The sequence below is a fragment of the Globicephala melas genome, chromosome 20, assembly GCF_963455315.2.
Source record: "Globicephala melas chromosome 20, mGloMel1.2, whole genome shotgun sequence".
NCBI classification, from domain to species: domain Eukaryota; kingdom Metazoa; phylum Chordata; class Mammalia; order Artiodactyla; family Delphinidae; genus Globicephala; species Globicephala melas.
Window position 1 is genome coordinate 34,915,535 of NC_083333.1, and position 22,563 is coordinate 34,938,097.

The window sequence follows — 22,563 nt, forward strand, 5'->3', positions numbered from 1 at the left end:
AAATATTTGAAGAGATTATAGTGGAAAACTTCCCTAACATGGGAAAGTAAATAGTCACCCAAGTCCAGGAAGCACAGAGAGTCCCATACAGGATAAACCCTAGGAAAAACACATCAAGACACATATTAATCAAACTAACAAAAATTATATTCAAAGAAAAAATATTAAAAGCAAGGGAAAAACAAAAATAACATACAAAGGAATCCCCATAAGGTTATCAGCTGATTTTTCAGTGGAAACTCTGCAGGCCAAAAGGGAGTGGCAGAATATACTTAAAGTTATGAAAGAGAAGAACCTACAACCAAGATTACTCTACCCAGCAAGGATCTCATTCAGATTCGATGGAGAAGCCAAAGGCTTTTCAGACAAACAAAAGCTAAGAATTCAGCACCACCAAACCAGCTTTAGAACAAATGCTAAAGAAACTTCTCTAAGCAGGAAACACAATAGAAGAAGACCCACAAAAACAAACCAAAAACAATTAAGAAAATGATAATACGAACATACATATTGATAATAACCTTAAATGTAAATGGATTAAATGCCCCAACCAAAAGACACAGACTGGCTAAATGGATACAAAAACATGACCCATATATATGCTGTCTACAAGAGAGCCACTTCAGAGCTAGGGACACATACAGATTGAAAGTGAAGGGATGGAAAAAGATATTCCATGCAAATGGAAATCAAAAGAAAGCTGGAGTAGCAATACTTGTATCAAATAAAATAGCCTTTAAAATAAAGACTGTTACAAGAGATAAAGAGGGACACTACATAATGATCAAATGATCAATCCAAGAAGATATAACAATTATAAATGTTTAGGCACCCAACATAGGAGCACCTCAATACATAAGGCAAAGGCTAACAACCATGAAAGGAGAAATCAACAGTAACACAATAATAGTATGGGACTTTAACACCCCACTTACACCAATGGACAGATCATCCAAACAGAAAATAAGTAAACACAAGCTTTAAATGACACAATAGACCAGACAGATCTGATATTTACAGAACATTCCACCCAAAAGTGGAAGAATATACTTTCTTCTCAAGTGCATATGGAACACTCTCCAGGATAGATCACATCTTGGGTCACAAATCAAGCCTCGGAAAATTTAAGAAAACTGAAATCGTATCAAGCATCTTTTCTGACCACAACGCTATGAAACTGGAAATCAATTACAGGAAAAAAAATTGTAAAACACCCCAAATACATGGAGGCTAAACAGTGCACTTACTAAATAACCAAGAGATCACTGAGGAAATCAAAGAAGAAACTTAAAAATACATAGAAACAAATGACAACGAAAACATGGTGACCCAAAACTTATGGGACGCAGCAAAAGCAGTTCTAAGAGGGAAGTTTACAGCTCAATCTCACCTCAAGAAATAAGAAAAACCTCAAATAATCTAACCCTACACTTAAAACAACTAGAGAAAGAAGAACAAAGAAAACCCAAAGCCAGTAGAGGGAAAGAAATCATAAAGATCAGAACAGAAATAAATGAAATAGAAACAAAGAAAATAGCAAAGATCAATAAAATGAAAAGCTGGTTCTTTGAGAAGATAAACAAAATTGTTAAAGCCTTAGCCAGACTCATCAAGAAAAAAAGGGAGAGGATGCAAATCAATAAAATTAGAAATGAAAAAGAAGAAATCACAACTGATACTGCAGAAATACAAAGGATTGTAAGAGACTACTACAAACAACTATATGCCAATAAAATGGACAACCATGAAGAAATGGACAAATTCTTGGAAAGGTTCAATTTTCCAGGACTGAACCAGGAAGAATTAGAAAATATAAACAGACCTATCACAAGTAATGAAACTGAAACCTTAATTAAAAATCTTTCAACAAACAGAAGTCCAGGACCAGATGGCTTCACAGGAGAATTCTATCAAACATTTAGAAAGGAGCTTATACCGATCCTTCTCAAACTCTTCCAAAAAATTGCAGAGGGAGGAACACTCCCAAATTCATTCTACAAAGTCTCCATCACCCTGATACCAAAACCAGAAAAAGATACCACAAAAAAAGGTAATTACAGACCAATATCACTGATGAACATAGACACAAAAATCCTGAACAAAATACTAGCAAACAGAATCCAACAGCACATTAAAAGGATCATACAGGGCTTCCCTGCTGGTGCAGTGGTTGGGAGTCCGCCTGCCGATGCAGGAGACACGGGTTCGTGCCCCGGTCTGGGAGGATCCCACATGCCATGGAGCGGCTGGGCCCGTCAGCCACGGCTGCTGAGCCTGCGCGTCCGGACCCTGTGTTCCGCAATGGGAGAGGCCACAATAGTGAGAGGCCCGCGTACTGCAAAAGAACCAAAAAAAAAAAAAAAAAAAGGATCATACAACATGATCAAATGGGATTTATCCCAGGGATGCAAGGATTCTTCAATATATGCAAATCAATCAATGTGATATATCACATGAACAAATTAAGGAATAAAAACCATATGATCATCTCAGTAGATGCAGAAAAAGCTTTTGACAAAATTCAACACCGATTTACAATAAAGTCTCTCCAGAAAATGGGCATAGAGGGAATCTACATAATAAAAGTCATATATGACAAACCCACAGCAAGCATCATACTCAATGGTGAAAAACTGAAAGCATTTCCACTAGGATCAGGAACAAGAAAGACAAGGATGCCCACTCTCACCACTCTTATTCAACATAGTTTTGGAACTCCCAGCCACAGCAATCAGAAAAGAAAAAGAAATAAAAGGAATCCAAATTGGAAAAGAAGTAAAACTGTCACTATTTGCCAATGACATGATACTATACGTAGAAAATCCTAAAGATGCCACCAGAAAACTACTAGAACTAATCAGCGAATCTGGTAAGGTTGCAGGATACAAAATTAATGCACAGAAATCTCTGGCATTACTATACACCAACAGTGAAAAACCAGAAAGAGAAATTAAGGACACAATCTCATTCACCACTGCAACAAAAAGAATAAAATACCTAAGAATAAACCTGCCTAAGGAGGCGAAAGACTTGTACTCAGAAAACTATAAAACACTGATGAAACAAACCAAAGATGACATAAACAGATGGAGAAATATATCATGTTCTTGGATTGGAAGAATCAATATTGTGAAAACGACTATAGTGCCCAAAGCAATCTACAGATTCAATGCAATCCCTATCAAACTATCAATGGCATTCTTCACAGAATTAGAACAAAAAAATCTTACAATTTGTAAGGAAACACAAAAGACCAAGCAATGCTGACAAAGAAAAATGGAGATGGAGGAATTAGGCTCCCCGACTTCAAACTATACCACAAAGCTACAGTAATCAAGACAATATGGTAATGGCACAAAAACAGAAATATAGATCAATGGTACAGGAAAGAATGCCCAGAGATAAACTCACACACATATGGGCACCTAAATTATGACAAAGGAGGCAAGAACGGACAATGGAGAAAAGACAACCTCTTCAATAAGTGGTGCTGAGAAAACTGGACAGCTACATGTAAAAGAATGGAATTAGAACACTACCTAACACCATACACAAAAATTAACTCCAAATGGATTAAAGACTTAAATGTAAGACCAGACACTATAAAACTTTCAGAGGAAAACATAGGAAAAACACTCTTTGACATAAACCACAGCAAAATCTTTTTTGACCCACCTCCTACAGTAATGGAAATAAAAACAAAAATAAAAAATGGGACTTAATTAAACTTAAAAGCTTTTTAACATCAGGGAAACCGTAAACAAGATAAAAAGACAACCCTCAGAATGTGAGAAAATATTTGTAAATGTAACAACAGACAAAGGATTAATCTCCAAAATATACAAAGAGCTCATGGAACTCAATATCAAAAACAGAAACAATTGAGTTAAAAAATGGGCATTAGACCTAAATAGACATTTCACCAAGGAAGACATACAGATGGCCAAGAAGCACATGAAAAGATGCTCAACATTACTAATTATTAGAGAAATGCAAATCAAAACTACAATGAGGTATCACCTCATGCTGGTCAGAATGGCCATTATCAAAAAAGTTAGAAACAACAAATGCTGGAAAGTGTGTGGTGAAAAGGGAACCCTCCTACACTGTTGGTGGGAATGTAAATTGATACAACCACTATGGAAAACAGTATGGAGGTTCCTTAAAAAACTAAAACTAGAACTACCATATGACCCAGCAATCCCACTACTGGGCATATACCCTGAGAAAACCATAATTCGGAAAGAGACATGCACCACAATGTTCACTGCAGCACTACTTACAGTAGCCAGGACATGGAACCAACCTAAATATCCATCAACAGATGAATGGAGAAAAGAAGATGTGGCACATATATACAATGGAATATTACTCAGCCATAAAAAGAAAGAAAACTGAGTTATTTGTAGTGAGGTGGATGGACCCAGAGTCCGTCATACAGAGTGAAGTAAGTTGGAAGGAGAAAAACAAATACCATATGCTAACACATGTATATGGAATCTTAAAAAAAAGTTACTGATGAACCTAGTTGCAGGGCAGGAATAAAGAGGTAGACATAGAGAATGGACCTGATGACATGGGGTGGGAGGGTGAAGCTGGGACGAAGTGATAGTAGCATTGACGTATATACACTACTGAATGTAAAATAGTTGGCTGGTAGGAAGCAGCAGCATAGCACAGGGAGATGAGCTCGGTGCTTAGCAATGACTTAGAGGGGTGGCATAGGGAGGATGGGAGGGAGGCTCAAGAGGGAGGGGATATGGGGACATGTATATGCATATGGCTGATTCGCTTTGTTGTGCAACAGAAACTAACATGGTATTGTAAAGCGATTATACTCCAATAAAGATGTATTAAAATAAATAAATTAATAAAGTGATCAAAGGGAAGAACCTACAACCAAGAATACTTTATCCAGTAAGGCTCTCATTCAGATTCAAAGGAGAAATCAAAGCTTTACAGACAAGCAAAAGCTAAGAAAATTCAGGATCACCAGACCAGCTTTGCAACAAATGCTAAAGAACTTCTCCAGGCAGAAAAGAAAAGGGCACAATTAGAAACAAGAAGAATACAAATAGAAAAGCTCACCATTAGGCAAACATACAGTAAAGGTAGGAAATCATCTGCATGCAAATATCATATCAAAACCAGCAACTGTGAGAAGAGGAAAGCAAAAATGCAGGATATTGGAATTGCATTTGAAATTAAAAAACCAGCAACTTAAAACAATCTTGTTTATATATAGACTGCTATATCAAAACCTCACGGTAACCACAAACTGAAAATCTACAAAAATACACACACAAAAAAGAAAAAGGAATCCAAAGACAACACTAAAGTTAGGCATCAAATCACAAGAGAAGAGAACAAAAGAGAAAGGGAAGAAAACAGACCTACAAAAGGAAATCCCAAACAATTAACAAAAGGGCAATAAAAAAATACATATCAATAATTACCTTAAACATAAATGGATTAAGTGCTCCAACCAAAAGACACAGACTGGCTGAATGGATACAAAAACAAGATCCATATATATGCTGTCTACAAGAGACCCACTTCAGATCTACGGACACATACTGAATGAAAGTGAGTGGATGGAAAAAGGTTTTCCATGCAAATGGAAATCAAAAGAAAGCTGGAGTAGCAATACCCATTTCAGATAAAATAGACTTTAAAATAAAGACTGCTGTAAGAGACAAAGGATACTACACAATGGTCAAAGGATCAATCCAAGAAAAAGATATAACAACTGTAAATATATATGCACTCAACATAGGAGCACCTTAATATATAAGGTAAATAAATACAGCCATAAAAAGAGAAGTCAACAGTAACATGATAATAGTAGGGGACTTTAACACCCCTCTTTCATCAATAGATGGATTAGCCAGATAGAAAATAAATAAGGAAACACAGGCCTTAAATGACACATTAAACCAAATAGACTTGATATTTATAGAGCATTCCATTCAAAATCAACAGAGTATACATTCTTCTCAAGTGCACACAGAACATTCTCCAGGATTAATCGCATGTTGGATCACAATGCAAGCCTTGGTAAATTTAAGAAAACTGAAACCATATCAAGCATCTATTCCAACCACAATGCTGAGATTAGAAATCAACTACAAGAAAAAAACTGTAAAAAACACAAACACATGGAGGCCAAACAATATGCTACTAAACAACCAATGAATCACTGAAGTCAAAGAGGAAATCAAAAAATACCTAGAGACAAATGAAAATGAAAGCAAAATCTATGGGATGCAGCAAAACAGTTCTAAGAGGGAAGTTTATAGTGATACAATCTTACCTTAGGAAACAAGAAAAATCAGAAATAAACACCTAACCTTACACCTAAAGCAACTAGAGAAAGAAGAACAAACAAAACCGAAATTCAGTAGAAGGAAAGAAATCATAAAGATTAGAGCAGAAATAAATGAAATAGAAACAAAGAAAACAATAGAGAAGATCAATGAAACTAAAATCTGGTTCTTTGAAAAGATAAACAAAATTGATAAAAGCTTTAGCCAGACTCATCAAGAAAAACAGGAAGGGGGCCCAAATAAGTAAAATTAGAAATGAAAAAGGAGAACTTACAACAGACACCACAGAAATACAACGGATCTTATAAGAGACTGCTACAAACTAGATGCCAATAAAATGGACAACCTGAAAGAAATGGACAAATTCTTAGAAAGGTAAAATCTCCCAAGACTGAACCAGGAAGAAATAGAAAATATGAACAGACCAATCACAAGTACTGAAATTGAAACTGTGATTTAAAAACTCCCAGCAAACAAAAGTCGAGGACCAGATGGCTTCACAGGTAAATTCTATCTAACATTTAGAGAAGAGTTAACACCTATCCTTCTCAAACTATTCCAAAAAAATTGCAGAGGAAAGAACACTCCCAAACTCATTCTATGAGGCCACGATCACCCTGATACCAAAACCAGACAAAGATACCACAAAAAAAAGAAAATTACAGGCCAATATCACCGATGAACATAGACGCAAACTCCTCAACAAAATACTAGCAATCTGAATCCAACAATACATTAAAAGGATTATACAACACGATCAAGTGGAATTTTATCTCAGGGATGCAAGGATTTTTCAATAACTGCAAATCAGTCAGTGTGATACACCACATCAACATATTGAAGAATAAAAATCCTATGATCATTTCAATAGATGCAGAAAAAGCTTCTGACAAAATTCAACAGCCATTTATGATAAAAGAACTCTCCAGAAAGTGGGCAGAGAGGGAACATACCTCAACATAATAAAGGCCATATATGACAAATCTACAGCTAACATCATACTCAACAATGAAAAGCTGAAAGCATTTCCTCTAAGATCAGGAACAAGACAAGGATGTCCACTCTTGCCACTTATACTCAACATAGTTTTGGAAGTCCTAGCCACAGCAATCAGAGAAGAAATAAAAGGAATCCAAATTGGAAAAGAAGTAAAACTGTCACTGTTTGCAGATGACATGATACTGTACATAGAAATCCTAAAGATGTTACCAGAAAACTACTAGAGCTCATCAATGAATTTGGTAAAATTGCAGGATACAAAATTAATACACAGAAATCTGTTGCATTTCTGTACACTAAGAAGATCAGAAAGAGAAATTAAGGAAACAATCTCCATTTACCATTGCATCAAAAAGAATAAAATACCTAGGAATAAATCTACCTAAGGAGGCAAAAGACCTGTAACTCGGAAAACCATAAGATGCTGATGAAGGAAAACAAAGATGACACAAACAGATGGAAAAATATACCACGTTCTTGGATTGGAAGAACGAATATTGTCAAAATGACTGTACTAGCCAAGGCAATCTACAGATTCAATGCAATCCCTACCAAATTGACAATGCCATTTTTCACAGAACTAGAACAAAAAAAATCTTAAAATCTGTATGGAGACACAGAAGACCCTGGATAGCCAAAGCAATCTTGAGAAAGAAAAATGGAGCTGGAGGAATCAGGCTTCCTGACTTCAGACTATACTATTGATACAAAGCTACAGTCATCACAACAGTATGGTACTGGCACAAAAACAGACATATAGCTCAATGGAACATGACAGAAAGCCCAGAAACAAACCCATGCACCTATGGTTTATTAATCTACAACAAAGGAGGCAATACTATACAATGGAGGAAAGAAAGTCTCTTCAATAAATGGTGCTGGGAAAACTGGACAGCTATATGTAAAAAAAAAAATGAAATTAGAATATTCTCTAACACCATAAACAAAAATAAACTCAAAATAAAGACCTAAATGGACCAGATACTATCAATATAGAACTCTTATAAGAAAACACAGGCAGAACACTCTGACATAAATCACAGCAATATCTTTTTCAATCCATCTCCTAGAGTAATGGAAATAAAAAATATAAATGAATGGGACCTAACTAAACTCAAAAGCTTTGCACAGCAAAGGAAACCATACACAAAATGAAAGCACAACCCACAGAATGTGAGAAAATATTTGCAAACAATGTGACCGACAAGGGATTAATCTCCAAAATTTACAAGCAGCTCATGCGGCTCACTGTCAAAAAAACAAAAACAAAAAAAGAACAACCCAATCAAAAAATGGGCAGAAGATCTAAACAGACATTTCTCCAAAGAAGACATACAGATGGCCAAGAGACACATGAAAAGATGCTCAACATCGCTAATTATCAGAGAAATGCAAATCAAAACTACAATGCAATATCACCACATACCAGGCCATCATCAAAGTCTACCAACAGTAAGTGCTGGAGAGGGTGTGGAGAAAAGGGAACTCTCCTACACTGTTGGTGGGGAAGTAAATTGGTACAACCACTATGGAGAACAGTACGGAGGTTCCTTAAGAAACTAAAAACCATATGATCCAGCAATCCCACTCCTGGGAATATATCTGGAGAAAAACGAGAGTTTGAAAGGATACATGCACTGCAATGTTCACTGCAGTGCTATTTACAATAGCCAAGACATGGAAGCAACCTAAATGTCCATCAACAGATGAATGGATAAAGATGTGGTATATATATACAATGGAGTATTACTCAGCCATTAGAAAGAATGAAATAATGCCATTTGCAGCAACATGGACGGACCTGGAGATTATCATGCTAAGTGAAGTCAGTCAGACAGAGAAAGACAAATAGCATATGATGTCGCTTATATGTGAAATCTAAAAAAAAAAAAAAAAAGATACAAATGAACTTATTTACAAAACAGAAACAGAGTCACAGATTTAGAGAACAAATTTATGGTTACCAGGGGGAAGGGTTGAGAGGAAGGATAGATTGGGAGTTTGGGATTGACATGTACACATTGCTTTATTTAAGATACATAACCAGGCTTCCTGGTGGTGCAGTGGTTGAGAGTCCACCTGCCGATGCAGGGGACATGGGTTCGTGCCCTGGTCTGGGAGGATCCCACATGCCACGGAGCGGCTGGGCCTGTGAGCCATGACCGCTGGGCCTGTGCGTCCGGAGCCTGTGCTCCGCAAAGGGAGAGGCCGCGGCAGTGAGAGGCCTGTGTACCGGGAAAAAAAAAAAAAGATACATAACCAACAGGGACCTACTGTACAGCACAGGGAACTCTACTCAATATTCTGTAATAACCTATATAGGAAAAGAATCTGAAAAAGAATGGATATACGTATAACTGAATCACTTTGCTGTACACCTGAAACTAATGCAACACTGTTAATCAATTATACTCCAATATAAAATAAAAATTAAAAAAAAAAAAGTCAAGGACCAGATGGCTTCACTGGTGAATTCTACCAAACATTTAAAGAATACCAATCCTTCTCAAACCTTTCCAAAACACAGAAGAAGAAACACTTCCAAACTCATTTTACAAGGCCAACATTACCCTAAAACCAAAACCAGACAGGACGCCACAAAAAATTACAGACCAATATCCCTGATGAACATAGATGCAAAAATCCTCAACAAAATATTAGCAAATGAATTCAACAGTACACTACAAGTATCATGCACCATGATCAAGTGGGATTTATTCCAGAAGTGCAAGGATGGTTCAGCATTCACAAATCCGTCACTGTGTACACCAAACAAAAGATAAAAATCATATTATCATCTCAATAAATAAAGAAAAAACATTTAACAAAATTCAACATCCATTCAGTTTAAAAACTTTCAACAAACTGGGTATAGAAGAAGTGTACCTCAACATAATAAATGCCATATATGACAAGCCCATAGCTAACATATTCAACAGTGAAAAGCTGAAAGTAGTTCCTCTAAGATCAGGAACAAGACAAGGATGCCTGCTTTTATTCAACATAGTACTACAACTCCTAGACAGAGCAATTAGGCAAGAAAAAGAAATAAAAGACATCCAGATCAGAAATGAAGAAATATAACTTTACAGATGACATCACATTATATATAAAAAACCCTAAAGAAGCCACCAAAACTGTTAGAATAAACGAAGTTAGTAAAACTGCAGGTTACAAAATCAATATACAGTTGTTCCTTAGGGCACTGATTCCACGCAGCCAAAAATCTGAGTATAACTTTACAGATAGTGCTCCGTATCCACAGTTCTGCATCCATGGATTCAACCGGCACTGATGACAGTATAGTAGTATAGTACGTATTTATTGAAAAAAACCTATGTATAAGTGCCTGCACAGTTCAAATCCACATTGTTCAAGGGTCAACTGTACAAAAATAGTTGCAATTCTATACATTAATAAAAAACTATCAGAGAAACTGGAGTTACTCAGTTTTCCTAGGTCTCTCCCATATATATGTGTTACTAAACTTTTGTTTTCTCCTCTTTAAAAAAATAAAAAGAGATAAATTAAGGAAAAATCCCATTTACAACTGCTTCAAAGAGAATAATATACCTAGGAATAAATTTAACCAAGGAGGTGAAAGACCTGTACACCAAAAATTATAAGACACTGATGAAAGAAATTAAAGAAGACACAAATAAATGGAAAGATGATCTGTGTTCATGGATTGGAAGAATTAATACTGTTAAAATGTGCATACTCCTCAAAGAGATCTACAAACTCAATGCAAACCCTATGAAAATTCCAATGGTATTTTTCACAGAAATAGAACAAACAATCATATAATTTGTTTGGAACCACAAACACCCCAAATAGCCAAAACAATCCTGAGAAAAAAGAACAAAGCTGGAGGCCATCACACTTCCTGATTTCAAACTATATTACAAAGCTACAGTAATCAAAACAATATATTGGCAAAAAACAGACACAGAGCTTAATGGAACACAATAGAGAGCCCAAAAACGAACCCATGAATATATGGTCAATTAATTTATGATAAAGGAGCCAAGAATATACAATGGGGAAAGGATACCCTCTTTAATAAATGGTGTTGGGAAAACTGGACACCACATGCAAAATAATGAAACTGGACTCCTATCTTACACCAAACACAAAGATCAACTCAAAATGAATTAAGAGACTTGAGCATAAGACCTGAAGCCATAAAACTTCTAGAAGAAATAAAGGTAAGTAAAAAGGCACTAACCTGGCTGACATTGGCCTTGGCAATGATTTTTTGCATTTGACACCAAAAGTAAAGGCAACAAAAGCAAAAATAAAGAGGTGGGGCTATTAAAACTAATAAACTTCTGCAAAGCAAAGAAAACCACTAACAAAATGAAAAGACAATCTACCAAATGGGAGAATATATTTGCAAATGAGGTATCTGATAAGGGGTTAATATTCAAAGTATTAACTCAACAGCAGAAAGAAAAAAAAATCCAATTAAAAAATAGGCAGAGGAACTGAACATTTTTCCAAAGATGACATACAAAGGCCAACAGGTACATGAAAAGGTGCTCAACATCACTAATGATTAGGGAAATGCAAATCAAAAACACAATTAGATATCAACTCATACCTATGGGAATGGCTATCCTCAAAAAAAGCAAGAAGTAACAAGTGTTGGAAAGGATGTAGAGAAAAGGTAACCCTTGCGAATCCTTGGTGGGAATGTAAATGGTGCAGCCATTATGGAAAGCAATATGGAGGTTCCTGGAAGAATTAAAAATAAAACTACCATATGATCCAGCAATTCCACTTCTGGGTATATATCCAGAAGTGAAAAGAAATCACTACCTCAAAAAGATGTTCACTGAAGCATTATTTACAACAGCAAAGACATGCAAACAACGAAGTGTTCAGTCGATGGATAAAGAAAATGTGATATATACACAATGGAATATTATTCTGCCATAAAAAAGGAAATTCTGCCATTTGCACAACATGAATGGTCCTTGAGGGCATTATGCTAAGTGAAATGAGTCAGACAAAGACAAATACTCTATGATATTACTTTTATGTGGAATTTTAAAAAATCAAATGCATAAAATACAGAGAAGAACAGACTGGTGGTTGCCAGAGGTAGGGGGTATGAAGGATGGGTGAAATGGGTGAACTTGTTCAAAAGGTAGAACTTACAGTTATAAGTTCTCAGAATATAATGTACAGTATGGTGACTACAATTAATACTGTATTCTGTATTTGAAAGTTGCTCAGAGATTAGATCTTAAAAGTTATCATCAGGGCTTCCTGGTGGTGCAGTGGTTGAGAGTCTGCCTGCCAATGCAGGGGACACGGGTTTGAGCCCTGGTCTGGGAGGATCCCACATGCCGCGGAGCAACTGGGCCCGTGAGCCACAACTACTGAGCCTGCGCGTCTGGAGCCTGTGCTCCGCAACAAGAGAGGCCGCGACAGTGAGAGGCCCGCGCACCGCGATGAAGAGTGGCCCCCACTCGTTGCAACTAGAGGAAGCCCTTGCACAGAAACGAAGACCCAACACAGCCAAAAATAAATAAAAATAAATTAATTTAAAAAAGTTATCATCACATAAAAAAACTGAATGTGAAATAACAGATGTTAACTAAACTTACTGTAGTAATCATTCTGCAATATACACATATATCAAATCATTATGTTGTACACCTTACATGATACAATGCTGTATGTTAATTATATCTCAATAAACCTGGAAAAAATTAAAAATAAAAAACAGAGATATGAAGAAAAGATACCAACTTTGAGAGAGTAATTTCTTTGAGGGAAAGAAAAAGAATGTGGGGACAAGAGAAGAGATTTTAACTCTATTTCTTAAACACAAAAGGTGTAAAGCAAATATAACTGTTAACATCTACTTCTAGATGGAGATACAGGTATTTGATATTATTTTTGATGCTTTCACATATTTCTGAAATATTTAAAAAAGAAAGCCAGTCATTAGATCAGAGTGGCTAAGTGGTTTCTGGGGACGTCCTTAACCTGGCCTGAGATAGGTACCTGGCCTTTGCTTCTTCGGCCCATACTCCACGATGCTGTCACTATGCTGAGACAGTGTCTCATCATTTCCACTTTCCACCTCTTCATTTCCAATATCCTCCTCTTCAAAGCTGGTCTTCTCTTTAATTCGATCACCCAGGGCACTTTTTAACATCTATCAAGAAAATTCTTTTTAACATCTTTCATTGACTTCAGCAGAATGCAAGTTGGAAAGATTAGACAGATATAACCTTTTAAAAGTTTTCTCAGATAATTAAGCCCAAGTTTAGACACAAATTTTCAGATGCTTATGCATAGTTTCTAAAGGATATATATACATCAATGCCATGGACTATTCAGTTTCAATAAACTTAAGAGTAAGTCACGTAGGGATTTAATATATTTATTCAATGATACCCCCAAACTACAGTATTTTGTGAAAATCAGAGATCCATCTAATTTTATACCAAATGTGTCTTTAGTGACAAAGGGAAACAATACAGATATATCTAAAGATATACGGTTTAATATAATCAGTTACATTAAATTATTTAGTTTTCATCAGAATTCGATAAAAATTTGGGACTTCCCGAGTGGTCCAGTGGTTAAGAATCCGCCTCCCAATACAGGGGATGCGGGTTCAATCCCTGGTTGGGGAACTAAGATCCCACGTGCCACAGGACAACTAAGCCTGCACACAGCAACTACTGAGCCCGTGCGCTCTAGAGCCTGTGTACCACAAATACTGAGCCTGTGTGCTCTACAGCCCACGCGCCACAACTACTGAGGCCTGTGCACTTTGGAGCCTGCACGCCACAACTAGAGAGCCCACGGGCTGCAACTACTGAGCCCACACACCACAACTAGAGAAGACCGCGTGCCGCAATGAAGAGCCCGGGCACCTCAATAAAACATCCCGCATGCCGCAACTAAGACCTGACACAGCCAAATAAATAAATAAATAGATAGAATTTGATAAAAATTTGGATAAATCTATACCAAATTTGGTTACATAATAAAAGGCTAGGATATAATTTCTCATCCTATGTCCTACCTGCTTGACTTATGGAAGATTTTCAGTAAGTAAGACGCAACTAACTTCCTAGTACCTTAGCTTAGCTCTCACCTTCAATTGTAAAATCACTTAAATGCTCACCAACTATGGCAATCTCAATACAGATTAAAAAACAAGACTTGCCCAATCTAGTTCAGAGAGGCGCTGAGATAGTTTCTCTGATACTGCATGTAATTCTTGTTCTGTTAACCTCTTTCCTGCCCTCTGGGAGAAAGGTGAATCCCAGGATGAGACTGCAGTTCTGTTTTCATACCTGTAATAAAAAGTGACCTTGTGACATATTTAAGTAGACAAGTGTATGTACATTACTTAGTTCAAAACTACTGTAATACATGTTTTACCAAATATTTCATACTGGTCTTCACAGCAAAATTTGGAGAGTATATCCTTAACTCTTCAAATCCCTTTGCAGACAGACTGTAAACATTGAAGCCTACAGTAATGTTACCTTTTTCCTTTGGGAAGCTTCCTTGTCCTAGGGCCTTGGACCTGAACTGGATACATTTCCTGTTTGCCATCTTTAGACAACTTGGAATTTAAGAAAACTCTATTATCTGGTTCCTATTAAAAACAGAGTTGATTTGAAAGAGATATAAGGAAGACACAAAAAGAAGAACATTTTGGGTGTGATGGGAAGGGAGGACCTGTAACACAAAGCTAGATCCCTTCATTCTCCATGTTTTGCTTTTTTAAGACACACATTTGTCAAAACACTCCATTGATTCCCAATGCCAAAGGATGGCGCAATGTCTATAAACTTGTACTCAAAGAAAAAGCATGGCTCAGGATTGCATTCAAATATAAATGCAAGTAAGGTGTTCTCAAATATAAAAATTTAGGGGTTACAGCTACATGTGGACAATGAAAAAATGATCAAATCGCAAGTGGAAAGTATTAAAGTCATTATCTTTCATATCAAGAAGTCAATAGAAACTGTCCAAAACTGAAACAAGACAAAACCTCCAAAATATGAATATAAGCTCAACATTTTAAACAATTTATTTCTTAACTTTAGAGGGAATCTTATAGAAAATATTTCTTGTGATAAAGAAACATCTGATGTTTAACAATCTCTTCAATTTCACTTCAGTATCTTTTTCTTCTATTAAAGTAAAATTAAATTTAATACTTTTTAGTAAATAACTATAATATAATCACATTTTTAAAAAACGTTTAAAATTGAAGTTAGTGTCCTGCTCAAGAATTATTTGAAGAAGAATACTCCCACCTAACTGCAACCCAGGTAGAGAAAAAGAATATTACCAGCAACTCAGAAGGCCTTCCACCATCCCTGCAAGCCTTCCCCAAATATAACCATTATCCTATGATCCCTTTTTTCTCTTTTTATCCATCCACCCTCCTATCTAAATAGATGCACAGAATGTTTAGAATTATGGTCACCTAATGCTAACTACTTTTTCGGCACTGTATGAATTTTTAATTATGAGAGTGTATCATTGTTTATAAATTTATCCTTGGCATATACCTGAGCGTTCTTGTTGCTAAAAAGATAGAAAAAGGATGACTGTGTAAAAAAGGATTTTATTTTCAAAGAAGAAAAGAGTGGAAGCTAATAGGCCAAAATGTTAATGGTAGTTCATGCTGGATAATAGGAATATGGATGAAAGATTAGTTTTGACACTTTTCTATATGTTAAAACATTTCAATTACTCAATTAGAGACATACAATATGGGTACTGAAACTAGAATGCTTGAATTCTAATCCTAATTCTACAATTGCTGTGTGACCTCAGACAAGATTCTTAAACTCTCTATTTCAGCTTCCCCATGGGAAATATAAATAGTACCTACTCGAGAGCTGTGCTGTAAGAAGAAATTTCTTCGATACCTGCAAATTAGGCAGAACTGTGCCTGGCACAAAATAAACACTCAGTATGTGTTGGCTCTTACTATTTCCCCTTTTACATAGTCATCCTGTCCCTATCTTCCTAGGGTAAGAATATACAGGTATATGCAGAGGTAAATTTTAAGAAGTACAGTGCTCTGATTAGTGCAGTATCCTTGACTACAATTCTAGCAGAAACCTTTTTAAATCTATAGACTTTTCACCAGTTGAAAGCAAGCTTTTCCACTTACCACAGAAAATGCTGTGCCTTCTCCAGTAGAATTCACAGTAGGGGAGCAGTGACTTGAACGCAAGTATTCTTTTCCTATGGGGCAGGGAGCTCGAGGCGCTGAAGGATGGTAAGGTGGATGTAAAGGAATAGCTGATCGGATAGGCTCCCCTAACTTCCTAGCATTTGGGATCATATCCACAGAAGGAATTTCTGCTAGTTGGACAAATCAAAGTGGACATTAAGATGAACTCTAAGAAATAAACCATTTTTTATATATATATATATCCTGTATCATTTTATATATACACATACCCTATACAAACATGTTCACACACACTACTTAGAACTGTATTTTAAACTTGAGAAAAAAAAAACACACCTAAAAAACAATGAAAATAGGGACTCATCCTCAGTAAACAAGTAGGGACCTAATTAAATCAGGAAGAATGCAATTTTAATGTTATTATCATAAAAATGCTTCCTAAAGTCATTTAAAAACAATGAAAAATTACTAAAAACCTAAATGGCTTAAAGAATAGCTATATAAATTATGGTTTATCCACATGTTATAAAAATAGTTAGCCATTAACAATGACTTTATATAATACTAACCATATGAAAACCTCAGAGACAATACAAAATGAGAATATTTTTCAAGTTATTATAATTTGAAGACCACCAACTGACATCTAATCAGTCTAACGTAACAGACTCTTATTGTCCTAAAGTCTCTGTTTGAGAGGAGAGGATTTAAATAAAATAGCAGATGCAAAACATGTGACCAAAGACCATCTTATGAAGAAATCCGAGTTCATAATTAATAGCAAACATTTACAAATGAGGTCACATAAAACCAAAATGAATCGCATTAATTGTAGAGCAACAAAAGTAAAAAGGCTAATAGCAACTGCCACAAGAACGATTGGCTTCAACTCACAGCAATAGTCTCAAGAACTCAATGCATTACTACTCACTGTCTTCAACAAAGGATGTCCCACTCTTGGACAAAAAACTAGATAAGGGAGTGTTCAACACTTCTTCATGTGAGTCAGAACATGGTAGGGTTGAGGCTTTTTTAGACTGCATTTCATTAGGACCTTGGGCACCTAGAAAATATTAAAGTAAAACTTTTTTATTGCTGAATGTTAGACTAAAAGCTATGAGTTTAATACCCTGAGGATAAAAACATCAGAAGTGACATAAGCATAGAACTATGTTGGTCTGATTGCTTGAAATACCAATTACTTTTAATAACTATCAGATAGCAATATGTAGTTCTGTAGCCCAGAATCATTTATATAACTTAAAAACAAAGTTTTACACAATGTTTCATTCCTTTGCTTTAGAAAAATAGGTGCCAGACTTGTAACAGAAATGCTGACTGTTGCACAGGTATATCTCTAAACTAGAGATCTTGGCTGGTACCATAATCAAAGATTTGTAGGTCAAACGAATTGTTTTGTCTAATTTTCAAACGCTTAATATTTTGAATCAGCTCTATAATGTTAGTACACAGAGAGCTACATTAAAAATAGTTCTGAAATTGAGGGAATATCCACTTTGCTCCCTTGGAAATCTACAATACACAAACTTCCCATAAACAAAATGGATTAATGACTTTCCCTCTCTAAATAACTTTCTATTTATCTATCCCTTCTTCAGTTTAATGAAAGACTTCACCGTAAACTTACTCCTCACTTTGAAAGTATGAGAATGCACCCTGAAAACTCGTTGTTTACCGATACGGTCAACTGATAAAATCACTAAAAACAGAAAAATTCACCTTGTACAGATCCCCAAATCCACACAATTTATTCCCGAATACTGTATTTTCAAAATTTTGACACTCAACTGATGTCTTTTAAAAATCTGCAAATACATCTTTTTGGGCTCTCCTTTTCCACAATCCAGTGCAGTATGGCCATTTTCATACCAAAATATTTTAAGTATGTAAATTTCCCTACATAACTTCATATTTCACATGAATATCCTCTAAGACATAATGTTCACAACTTGGTCCTCAATTTCATTATACTGAATTTGTCATCAGTTTGACCACAGACTAATTCATTTTTATCTGGGTCCATTTTTTTCTTTGACTCCTTGAATAACCATTTCATATGCTCTTTCTTTTTGATGGAATTTCTCCTAAAATCTCATGCTTAGTTATCATCTGGAAATTTTAATTGGTCAGACTGAAAGTTACACAAATTTCTCTCAATGATCTTCAGACTGTTTTAGAACATACTGTTTTATTACTGCAGAGATTGTGAACTTCTTTACTGTAAGCATTAATATTTCAATTAGGGAGTTCCCCGGTGGCCTAATGGCTGGGATTCGGAGCTTTCAATGCGATGGCCAGGGTTCAGTCCCTGGTCAGGCAACTGAGATCCTGCAAGCTGCACGGTGCAGCCAAAAAAAAAAAAAAAATCAATTATTTAAGTATCTGTATAGTAAATACATCTCATTTACCAAAAAAAAAAAAAAAAGGGTCTTCAGTAGAACAAATGAGTGAAGATGGTCAGAAGACAAACTTCCAGTTATAAAATAAGTCATAGGGATGTAATGTACCATATGGTGACTACATTAATACTGTATTGGGGGGGTGCCCTGGTGCCAAAGAACTCTCATCCCAGGCTCCTCCATAAGGAATCTGGCTCACGCCACCTATAAAGCAAACCCCAATTCTTGTAGAGGCCTCATTACCCCCTCCCCCACTCAGTCACAGAGCAGCAGTGCCTTGGCCCCAGGGGCACGCCAGATTTGCATAATGGTGAGGTCCTGCTGTGTATCCTGTTACAAGGTGCTTAGGAAGGGGTTTCTCCTTACTTATATAAAAGGTTTAAGGAAGGGAGATGGCCAAGATGGCAGAGTAGAAAGACTCTGAGCTCACCTCCTCTCATAGGCACACCAAAATCACAACCATCTGCAGAACAACCATTGATGAAAAAGACAGGACCCTACCAAAAAAGATCTTTTACAACTAAAGACATAAAGAACGAACCACAACGAGATGGCTAGGAGGGGCAGACTTGCAATATAGTCAAGTCCCATACCCCCCAGTGGGTGACCCACAAAGGAGAACAATTACTTTGTAAAGGTTCTGCCAAAGTCTTGAGTCCCACATAGGCTCCCCAGCCTGGGGGGCCTGCACCGGGAACATGAGCTCCCAGAACATTTGGCTTTGAAGACCACTGGAGATTACTTTTGGGAATACCAGAGGGCTGCAGGAAATAGAGATTTCATTCTTAAAGGGCACACACAAAATCTACTGAGACACAGGACAGAAGCTGTAATTTGAGAGGAGCCTAGGCCAGATCTACTTGCTGATCTTAGAGAGCTTCCCGGAGAGGCAAGAGGCAACTGGAGTTCACCATGAGAACACAGACACTGGCAGCAGCCTTTTTTAGGAGCTCCTTCTACCATGTGGACCCTTGGTGCTGGCAAGCGCCACTGTGGAATCCTACCTCTAGCTCATTAGTGCCAAGACATGGCCCCAACCCAACAGCCTGTAGGTGCCAGTGCTGGGACACATCAGGCCAAGCAACTAACTGGGCAGGGACACAGCCCCACCCATCAGCAGACAGGCTGCCTTAAGATCCCCTGAGCCCACAGATGCAGCCTTGGGACATGGACCTGCTCACCAGAGGGCCCAGGACCCAGCTTCACCCACCAGTAGGCATGCACCAGTCCCAGAATCCACTGGGCCCTGGCCCTGCCCTTCAGAGAGCCTGCTCTAGCCTCTGGACCAGCTTCTCCCACCAGGGGACAGACATGAGACTCAAGAAAACTAGTCCCGGGACTTCCCTGGTGGCGCAGTGGTTAAGACTCTGCGCTCCCAATGCAGGGGGCCCGGGTTCGAACCCTGGTCAGGGAACTAGATCCCACATGCACGCTGCAATTAAGAATTTCCATGCAACAACTAAGGAAGCCTTCCTGCTGCAACTAAGGAGCTGGTGAGCCGCAACTAAGGAAGCCCGCCTGCCACAACTAAGAAGCTGGTGAACCTCAACAAAGGAGCCTGTGAGCCTCAACTAAGACCTGGCACAACCAAATTAATTAATTTAAAAAAATTATTAAAAAAAAAATAGAAAGAAAACTAGTCCTGCAACTTATGGACCCAGCCTGCCCATTAGCAGGCCAGACCCTGTGCTGGGACCAGCTGGGCCACAGCCTTGCCCACCAGCAGGCCAACACAAGCTTCAGGACACCCCAGACCCCATACTCAACTGTATCAGGAACTGCGCCCCCCGCCCCCACCCCCCAGCGATCCAACACAAGCTCTGGGACCCTGGGCTCTGCAACCAGGACCTGGCTCTGTCCGCCAGTAGACCAGCACTAACCAAGGACCTGGTTTCACCCACCAGTGGGCAGGCAACAGCCCTGGAGTCTTCTAGACCCTGACTCTCCACACCACTGAGCCAGTATAAGCCCCGGGGGTCCCTGTGGTTATGCAGTTAGCCACCTTATGCCACCTCGTGACCAGCCAACCAGCAGCTGGCAGCCTCTGCACAAGGCAACCAACTGGCCCAGGGGCCAACCAAGCATACCAGACTGCCCACATAGCCCACCACAATAGAAAGACCCATGCAGTCCTCATAGGGGGAACCGCTAGAGCATATAGCTCAGATAGGACATACTGCTGGGACACATAAGGCGTTTCCAACAAAAGGCCACTTCTCCAAAGTTGGGAAATATAATCAACATACCAGATACATAAAAATAAAAACAGCAACTTAGGCAAAATGAGGCAACAGAGTAACGCGTTCCAGATAAAGGTACAAGATAAAACCCCAGAAGAAGAACTAAGTGAAGTGGAGATAGGCAATCTACTGGAGAAGGAGTTCAGGGTAGTGATCATAAAGATGATCAAAGAACATGGGAGAAGAATGGATGCACAGAATGAGAAATTAGAAGTTTTTAATGAAGAGTTAGAAAATATAAAGAACAAGAAGATAGAAATAAAGAATACAATAACAAATGAAAAATACACTAGAAGGAATTAAAAGTAGATTAAATGATACAGAGGAATGGATCAGTGAGCTAGAAGACAGGGTAGTGGAAATCACTGATGCTGAACGAATTAAAGAGAAATCAAAAGAAATGAGAACACTTAAGAGATCTCTAGGACAATATGAGATGCACTAATACTCGCATTTATAAGCGTTCCAGAAGGATAAGAGAGAGAGAAAGGAGCTGATAACATTTGAAGACATAATAGCTGAAAACTTCCCTAACCTGGGAAGGGAAACAGACAGCCAAGTCCAGGAAGCACAGAGAAGTCCCATACTACAAGACACACTCTAGTTCTAAGAGCAAAAATTAAAGGTAAAGAGAGAATATTAAAAGCAACAAGGGGGGCTTCCCTGGTGGCACAGTGGTTAAGAAACCACCTGCCAATGCAGGGGACACGGGTTTGAGCTATGGTCTGGGAAGATCCCACATGCTGCAGAGCAACTAAGCCTGTATGCCACGACTACTGAGCCTGCGCTCCAGAGCCCGCGAGCCACAACTCCTGAAGCCTGGGCGCCTAGAACACATGCTCTGCAACAAGAAAAGCCACTGCACTGCAACGAAGAGTAGCCCCTGCTCACCGCAACTAGAGAAAGCCCATGTGCAGCAACAAAGACCCAATGCAGCCAAAAATAAATAAATTAAATAAATAAAATTTTAAAAATACCTTTAAAAGCAACAAGGGAAAAGCAACGAATTACATACAAGAGAACTCCTACAAGGCTATCAGCTGACTTTTAAGCAGAAACTCTGCAGGCCAGAAGGGAGTGGCAGGCTATATTTAAAGTGATGAAAAGGAAAAACCTTCAACCAAGAATACTCTACCCAGCAAGGCTCTCGTTCAGATTTGATGGAGAGATCAAAAAGTTTACAGACAAGCAAAAGCTAAAAGAGTTCAGCATCACCAAACCAGCTTTACAACAAATGTCAAAGGAACTTCTCTAAGTGAAAAAGAAAAGGCCATAACTAGAAAGGTGAAAATTACAAAATGAAACAGTTCATTGCTAAAGGCAACCATACAGTAAAGGTAGGAAATTATCCACACACAAAGTTAGTAAGGTTAAAAGAGAAAAGG

General features: G+C 37.7%; 1 protein-coding gene across 5 annotated transcripts in view; it reads right to left on the reverse strand.

The window, feature by feature from the left end:
* CEP95 (centrosomal protein 95) overlaps positions 1 to 22,563 on the reverse strand; it is a 59,501-nt gene that overhangs the window by 18,474 nt on the left and 18,464 nt on the right. For 4 of the 5 annotated variants that reach the window (XM_060290712.2, XM_030843223.3, XM_060290713.2 and 1 more), the window contains 5 exons: positions 17,450 to 17,581; positions 16,495 to 16,688; positions 14,846 to 14,958; positions 14,521 to 14,650; positions 13,344 to 13,497 (listed from right to left, as the gene is read on the reverse strand). In XM_060290712.2, coding sequence (XP_060146695.1) covers positions 13,344 to 13,497; positions 14,521 to 14,650; positions 14,846 to 14,958; positions 16,495 to 16,688; positions 17,450 to 17,581 — 723 coding nt within the window. The remainder of the gene's footprint in view (positions 1 to 13,343; positions 13,498 to 14,520; positions 14,651 to 14,845; positions 14,959 to 16,494; positions 16,689 to 17,449; positions 17,582 to 22,563) is intronic. The other variant, XM_030843224.3, reaches the window with a different exon arrangement.